Source organism: Choloepus didactylus, chromosome 21 (genome assembly GCF_015220235.1).
Source record: "Choloepus didactylus isolate mChoDid1 chromosome 21, mChoDid1.pri, whole genome shotgun sequence".
Classification (NCBI taxonomy): Eukaryota; Metazoa; Chordata; class Mammalia; order Pilosa; family Megalonychidae; genus Choloepus; species Choloepus didactylus.
The window spans coordinates 2272794-2281380 of NC_051327.1; the positions used below are offsets into that span (position 1 = coordinate 2272794).

General features: G+C 46.3%; 1 protein-coding gene and 1 pseudogene across 3 annotated transcripts in view; both read right to left on the reverse strand.

The window, feature by feature from the left end:
- The window catches only part of SCNN1B (sodium channel epithelial 1 subunit beta), a 55610-nt gene extending 47422 nt beyond the window's left edge, over window positions 1-8188 (reverse strand). For 2 of the 3 annotated variants that reach the window (XM_037815216.1, XM_037815210.1), the window contains exon 1: window positions 8085-8188. In XM_037815216.1, coding sequence (XP_037671144.1) covers window positions 8085-8142 — 58 coding nt within the window. In that variant the 5' untranslated portion in view covers window positions 8143-8188. The remainder of the gene's footprint in view (window positions 1-8084) is intronic. The other variant, XM_037815211.1, reaches the window with a different exon arrangement.
- Window positions 1272-2080, reverse strand: LOC119518159 (annotated as a pseudogene).
- Window positions 8189-8587: the final 399 nt, after the last annotated feature.

Below are 8587 nucleotides of genomic sequence, written 5' to 3' on the forward strand. Positions count from 1 at the left end.
GACTTGCCTGAGGTCACATAGCTAATAAGTGGCAGAGCCAGGATTCGAATCTCTGTAGGTGAGCAGGTGTCAGGTTGAGGACTCTGCATGTTTTGTGTATTCCTACCAGCCAAGAAGATGTTATCTGGCTCTACATTTTGTGATTTGCATTTTGGATATTTAGGTTTTTTTTGTTTATTTTTCCAATAAAAAGTGTTATAAAATATTGACCAGATACGTTTGCAAACTCCCTAGGTATCCTCCCCACCTGAATCAGCTAGTTTTAGTATTAGTTTCCAATCATTTGCTATTTCAGTGCTAAGTATCTTTGGTCTAACATGGTGTGCCCATGTGCAAGGATATCCATTGGGTAAATTCCTGGAGGTGAAATGGCAGAGTCATAGGGTGCATGAATTTTGAATATTGACAGTTTTTGCCTAATTGTCTGCAGAGGTTGCACCAATTTGTGCTTTCACCAGCAGTATCTGATAATGCTGGTTCCCCACATTTTCACCATCACTAAGTATCACCCAACAGTGTCTCAGATGAAAGATGGAATTATTGCCATTTCAATTTGCATTTCTTTTATTTGAAGTGAGGTTGAGCATCATTTCATCTGTTTGAATTAAATTTGACTCCTTTTTCCTGTGAACAGATGACTCATGTATTTTTTTCTTTTCTCTTCTTTTGTTTTTTACATTCTGTCCTTTCCTTTACCAAAATATTTTACCTGGATGTTCCTGATGATTAATCAATTACTTTTACCATATGACAGTGAAATACCAACTCTACTGCCTCCAATAAAGAGTCAGTAATTTTATAAATTAAGGTGATTAAAGTCATTTTTACAAACAGTATCAATTGAGACTTTCTTGCACTTACAACTAATCCATTATAAACAAATAGCAATCTTAAAAACAAAATTCCAGAATAAGTGCAGTTAACTGAATACAGACAAGAAAGTACAAGGAGTTCATTGGTAACGTTATACCACATGGGCAAAAAGTAAAATTGATTTTATACTGTAAGTTATATACATACATACTAAAGCTCCTGTCACTTTTTCTTGCATCTATGCTTAGATTTCTTCTATAAATAACAGAATGCTCCATTTCATGCACTTCAATAGGATCAACTCCTTAGAAAAAGACTGTGAAGATTTGATAATCAACTCCCAAATTCTATGCTTAAGTTTTCTTTTATCAATTTCCTGACATTTAACATAAGCAGGAAAGTCTTTTCAGTAAATCGAGCACTTAAGGTCTAAAAATGTCTTGAAGAGCTCTGGCAACTCACATATATTCCACATTGCTTTTGGTTTCCCATCTCTTCTTGGCTTCAACTCCCCATGCAAGTTTCTTCTTTTTCCAAACTACCTGTGAATTTTCCACAACTTTCTGGCTTTTTCAAAGTTGTGGTAAGTGACAGCTTTGGAAATTTTTATACCAAGTTCTCAAGTAGTTAGCTTGTTGCTGAGTTCCTCGGCTTTCTCAGTATTCCACTCTTCTATAGCCTGGTCTGTGCTCTCTTTAAGACATGACTTCTCAGTTTTTTTCTTTATTACAGAAGGGTCAACTTACCATTGACTACAAAATACTGAGTGAGCTCCTTCCACTGGGTTTCATTTGGTGAGTGTTCACTATGGGATGCCTCTCCATTGGTCAATTTATCTTTCCTGGAGCATTTTCTTTTTATCCTCCTAAATCTTGAGGCTGAGTTTTTCTGTTCAGAATGTTTTTTAGGCAATTCTTGAAATCCATTCCATATAGTTAATGAAATTCCAGGAGGACACTCTTCATATGCATTTACATTTGCTTTTATTTCAGTTTTTGGTCCATCTGTCAGGGAATCTGAGATTTCTGATTTTCCAGTGGCCTGATCTTTATCTTCCTGTAAAGTTAAGTCCAGAGTTCTCTACCGTGGCTTCATCTTCAGAATTTGACTCAATATCACTTTCATTTAGGCCAGGAGGTAGCAGCCCACTCCACATCTTTACTTTTTTTGTGGTTTTGGTTCAGTCCCATCGACTGTTGAGTCTATGAAAAGTCCTCACCAAAATATTCTTAGTTTATTAAGAGGAAGGGCTCTGGCTTCTAATGGCTCCAGTTGGAACTTGACTCCACCACCCGCCAGTGATAGGAAGAAATAATTTAGCATGTCTGACTCTCACTTTCTTCATATGGTTCAAGACTCTTACAAGAAGATGGATCTAGAAAAGTACACCTTTTCCTGCTTGGCTGCACAGCCTGGACCTCTGCACGCTCTCTGGCAGCAGTGCCACACTCCAATCCCAAATGGGAAGCATCCCCTCCAGGGCACAGGATTAAGCACTGCAGATTCCAATGTAGCATCTCTAGCCAGTTAGGAACACTCTGCCTAGCAGCCGTCTTAAGAACTGAATCATATCTTTGGTGCTTTTTTTGGGGGGCGGGGGGGGGGGAGTGGTTGGCTTTTAATTCACAAAAGCTCTTTATCCATGCTTTGTCATTAACAGTTGCAAATATTTTTACTAGTTTGACATGTTTTGCAACTTGATTTATGTTTTTTTTTTTTCTCTTGGTCATGCAGAAAATGTTTTTATGTAGGAAGACTTAGCAATCTTTATCTTTAAGGCACACCCTTGCTTCTAACCCATTAGGCTCTATTACCTCCTTCTCTCGTTCAGTGCTTTGAAGAGACTGTGGAGAGTCTGCTTCTTGATTGGAGGTCCCCAGGATGTGACCATCCCCAACCTGGACCTACCTGGGGCCTCCTTAATGCTCCTTCCTGCAAAGTCTCGGGATCATTCCCTACTTCTCAGGACTTGTGCCTGGACACAAAATTTCACAGGGGCCAAAGGAGAAGAGACTGCCTTCAAAGACTGCCTGACATAAAGGAGCTTCTAAGAACAGGCTTTTTAGGTCCCCAGTTGCCTGGGGCATCCCTCACTAGGACAACTCCTCCAGCAAGTCAAATCTTGCTCTACATCCTCAATGTGGGCAGACTGGAAGTTGCAAGACAAGGAAGGAGAGCAAGTTCTAAAGAATAATAACCCCTGGGAATGCCACTGTATCCCTCAGCAACTTTCTTATCTGTAAAGAAATGATTCCTTCCAGCCTCCAAGGCTGAGGGGGACATGCTTAAGAAATACTCTCTGGTTTTGGTATTTTCTGAGGACAGAATTCTCACCATCCACCTTCTCTTCTAGTGTGAGGTGGGTGCAGGTGGCTGGAGAGAAACTCCCTTTGAAGTTTTCTCTAGGCCAGTGGATTTCAAACTGATTCCCATGCATTAGAATCACCTGGAAGGCTTATAAAAATACAGATTCCTGGGCCCCACCCCCCAGGTCTCTGCTTCAGCAGGGCTGGGTGGGTCTGAAAATTTGCCTTTCTAGCAAGCTCCCAGCTGCTGCTGCTGGGCTGGGGACCACACTTTGAGACCCACTACCCTAGGTCAGTCACTCCTTGGACAACCCCATTTGAGGCTGGGCCATGGGGTGAGTCAGGCTGAGAGGCCCCAAGAAATTAGGCCTCATTCTATTCAAAATCACAACGATAACTGCTAGGATTTATGGAGTGTCTGACCAGTACCAGGTACTACACTAAGGGCTGTGTATTCATTCTCTCATGTAATCCTCACAACAAACCTAGGCAGTAAGTACTATTTGCAGTATCCCCATTTTACACATGAGAAAACTGAGGCTCAGAGAAGACACACAGGTGTCTTCTGACCCCAGCTCTGTCACTGACCCACTGCATGATCTTGGGCTTCCACCTAACTTATTTGTAAACTGGGAACCACAAAACCCGATTCCTGCAGGCATCATGAGGACTACAGGGGTGGTGATTATAAAAGCACCAGCACACAGTAGGTGATGAAGAAATGCTCATTCCCTTTCCTTTCTGCTTTAAGGCCTATCATAGCCTCAAAGTCCTTTTTTTTATCACCCTGGACTCATTTTCCTTCTCTCTCACTAATCACCTTATCGCAAAGCCATATTGGGCTTCCTGTCATTTTTTAAACAGACTCCACTTAGTCATGCCTCCAGGTCTTTTAAAGGTTGTTCCTTCTACGTGGAACACCTTTCTTACCACACTGGCCCCCAAAGAACTCCTATTCATCCTTCAAAACCCACTTCAGAAGCTCTTTCCTCTTTGTTTCTTTCCTTGAAATGTTCCCTTTCTGTCCTTTGGCAAAAAAGTACCTAGGATTGCGACATCTTATTTGTCAGAGGGGCTCAAAGAGCTACTTTCCTTCCTGCCTGCCTCACCTGCATTTGCACAGCATATTATATATGACTGTAACTGGAATACAAGTTACACTGTAACTGGGACAGGTAGCTACCATCATCATCGTCAACAGAAGAAGCATCACCAACACTTAGATAGTGTTTACCACACACCAGGCACTTTTCTGAGGTTTATGTGCTGGCTCATCTAATGCATGAAATGGTCATTTGGGGCAGGTGTTATGTTTTCTCCCCACTTTATACACAGGAAAAGGGAGTCACAAAAAGGCTAAAAAACTTGTCTAAGACCATATAGAAAATACAAAGAAAAGTTGGAGGTAGAATCTGGCTGTGAAATCTGCACTGTTTTTTTTTTTTTTTTTTAATTTTATTGTGGTGAAGTATATACAACACAAAAATTCCCCTTGAAACCACTTTCAAGTGTACAACTCAGTGGTATTAATGACATTTGTGATGTTGTGCTACCATCACCACCATCCATTCCAGAAACTTTTCTCATCACCCCAAACAGAAACTCTGTACTCATTAAATAATAACTCCCTGTTTCCCCCACCCCACTCTGCCCTGGGCCTATGTTGTTAACTTTTATATTTCGCAGCTCTTTACGAATGAGGGGTGTGCCCCGGGTGTGACCTGCGGTGCTCTGGGGGGTTGGGGGAGGGGGTCCTTCCCCATCTAAGGGGCAGCCACAGCCCTGCCTGGCCAATTGCTGGGCCCAGAGTTGCCAGCTTTTCTGACTTTTTTTCAAGAGGATCCAGAAACATGGAATTTTATGTGATGTCTCCTACTTTTAAAAAATCTTGGGAATAATCTAAATTTTACAAGGCTGCCCACAGGTATCTGTTATGAGCCCTGCTGTCTCCCAGAGCTCAAGGATGGGTCCTTGGCTCACTTCGCCTTTGCAACTGCAGGTCTTAGCTCAGGGCAAGCACACAGTAGGCCCTTTGTAAACGTGGTGGCACTTCTAGACTCTACTGAGAGATGAGGATGGTTCTCAATAAGTAGAAATCTCCTCCTCTGCTCCCATCCAGCACTCAGGACTCTCTGGCCTGCTCGTGTGGTATGGACAGTATCCTAAATGGTGGCTCCAAGTATCATCCCTTCCTCAGGGTCATCTCTGGGTCTCCCTTGTCTAGTAGTGACAAATCTTCCTGCTTACTGAGTGCTGACGAAGCCCCAGGGCTTCTGTTTACAGAAGCGGATTCCCACTGAATCCACTCAAGAGTCATCATCCCTGTTTTACAAATGTGAAAACTGTGGCTCAGAGAGTGAGGCAATTTGCCTATGCTAGAAAGTGTCGAGGTGGGATCTCTGATGCCAACACCCCTTTTTACCAACCTGCTGTTACTAAGCATTCCAAACTCTTGATGGCCTTGTCGCATATTCTGGGACAAACATGTTCTCTTTAAGCCACAGCCCGACCTAGAAAGTGTATGGTCACAACTAGGATTCTGGACACCCTGTCTGCAGTCTGTCAGCCCTTGGATCACGACTCCTTCTGTCTTCTTTTGGAGAGTGGGGGTGCGGTTGGGGACATCTAGAGAGAACCCTTGGATGTGGCCTTTGATGAGAACTCTGTCTAATAGGGCCTGCACAGGCAGAATTTGGGACCTGGCTCAGTTTTAGGCCTTTGAGCTCAGAAGATACTGGAGTGAGAGAGGGTGTGGTGCTTGTTCTGTGACCACAGACAGGATAGAGGTATGTGTGGGTGCATGTGTATGGGTCTGTGTGCACATGTGTGTATATATCTGTGCATGCATACATGTGTATGCCGGTGTATAAATATATTGCACATGTGCATATGTGTATGTACATGTGGATATGTACACAAGTGTGCACAGGAGTATATATACACATATGAATGTTGTGTGCACATGTATATCTGCATAGGAGTATATATCTGTACATGCACACATGCATTATAAGTCTAAGTGTATGTGTGTATGTGTGCACATGTATGTATGCACACGCACTTGCGGTGTGCATGCATGTGTGCCTGTGTGTGCATGCCTGTGTGCACACATCCATGTCTACAATTGCATGCCAATGGTTATGTCTCTGTGTATGTGTGAGCACATGCACATATGTCCATGGGGGTGCACACATTTGAATATGTGCACCTGAATGTGTGACATACGTGTACTGTGTATGCCTGTGTACATGCATGTGCGCCCACGTGCATGCCAATGTGTATGTGCATAACTGTGCATGTGTTCCTGTGCACATATGTGCACAAGTGTGCATACATGGGCATGGGTGCATGCAATGGGAAAGAGGAGACCTTGTCCCCAAATCCATACCCTATGAAGTAAGTTTAGTACTAAGAATAGGAAGTCTCACTTAAGCCAGAGATGTCAACTTACAGAAGAGGCTGAAATAGAAACCAGTTCAAAAAAGTTTAACAACCTAAATGCTCATCAATAGATGTGTCCGAGGTGGAAAACTACGCAGCAGTTAAAACAAATAAGCTGGAGGTATAGGTAATAATAGAGACAATTGTTAAGGAAATGGTAAGGGGGATGGTGCAAGTTGCAGAATGATGTGGATGGATGATACCATTTCTATCAAACATCCACTCACAATAATACTATGTATTTTACATATTTTCTATGGGGGGACTGTATAAGTGTAGGGAAGGGTCTAGAAGAACACCCCGGATTATGAAGGTGGTTACCTCTGGGGAGCGTAGATTGCAGGGGATTGGAAGGATACACAGGGGAGCTGAGTGTCCTCTGTAACATTCTCATTTTCAAGGAGAATGGGTCCATGCATTCCTCGGGTAATGACCCATTTCAGTGGATCGGGTGGGTAGGTTGGGTCACTCACAGGTGGTGGGGTATGGAGAGCGTTCAGAGTGGCCCTCCATGACCTCTCGGAAGCCAGGGCCCAGTGGACAAAACCAGCCTTGGCTGTCTGCCCCCACTGCCTGGTGCTGGTGGAGGTGGTGGTGGTGGGGAGGTGTTGTGCCTCTTATGGGAAGCTCTGCTGCGTCCTCCTAATCTCCTTAGTGCCTCAGTTTCTCCCTCTATTGAGGGGGAAGGTCCTCACTCTAGGCCTCACATCCTCTGTTTCCAACTTTCTCCATCCTCTGGCACACCTAAGGCTGTGACACTCCGGGAGTAAACTTAGCTGGGCAGAATCCTTAGGTGGACAGACTGAAGGGGGTTTGGATCTGGCGACCTCCACAGCTCTGCCCCAAGGAGGATGGGGCTCTTAGAGAATAGACCCAAATTCCCCAGAGGGAGGCTGACACAGGAGGCTAAAAGGAAACTCTGGGGTCAGACTGCCTGGGTTCAAATGTGGGTCAGCAACTTGTCTCCAAGATCCAGGACAGCTTCTGCAGCCGTCTGAAGCTGTTTTCTCCTCTGGAACGTAGGCACACCAAGAGACCCCACCTCACAGGGATGTTGTGTGGGTGAAGTCAGAGAGTACCAGTAAAGCGTCATGCCTCACGACGCCTAGCACGTAGCTTGCGCTCTCAAGTTTCGCCACTGGCATTACCTTGAACTACATCTCACCCCGCCTTTTCAGTGCTGAAGACTTGACAGCCCTCTCTGCCCTCCCGACATTCACAGGGTCCTCGCCCCGTCCCTCCCCACACTCACCGAGGAGGCTCTTCTCCCCCTTCACTGTCCTCTCACCTCTACCCGGAGCCAGTCCAGCCCCAAGGTTGGGTCCGGGCAGTTCCAGGAGCGCGGCGCCGGAGACAAGCATCCAAGCGCCCCCCCGTGGGAAACTGAGGCAGGGACGCCTGAGGGAGTTCCGAGCTGGGATTGAGCAGGGGGAAGGCGCCGGACCCAGGGACGCGACACTTAGGACAGGTGCTACAGCTGCCAGACCCCCGCCCCTGCCGTGCGTCCCGGGGTCGCTGTCATACCTGCTTCGGAAGGCGTCCCGGCGTCGGTGAGGATGCGCCCCGGCGGCGGCGGCTGCATCTGGGGCTGGGCCGGCGGCAGAGGCTGAGTGGATGTGGCCTCGGAGGTGAGGGAGGGAGGGAGCGAGGGAGCGGGCAGAGGAGGCGGGCCGGGGGCAGGGCCACTCCGGGAGCGCCCAGGGGCGGAGCTTGCTGGGTGCGCCCGCCCCCATGGCGGTGCGCAGTGCCGGGTCTCTCCGCCGGGGTGACTAGGCTCTAGGACCACCGCTGAGCCGCGCACAGCTCCCATGGGACCCTCTTTTTCACGGTCAACCTCCCGCCCCCACCCCGCAACAAGCTCCAGTCGGGCACATTCTCTTACACACATGCTACATCCACGCACACCCAGTACCCAGTACCCAGACACGTAAGCCCCGTTCTCCCTCCGTACACCAGGGCACCCACATACCCATACAAGACCCGAAGATGTTCACACAGACGCCCCCACGTGTGCCGCTCAGACACAC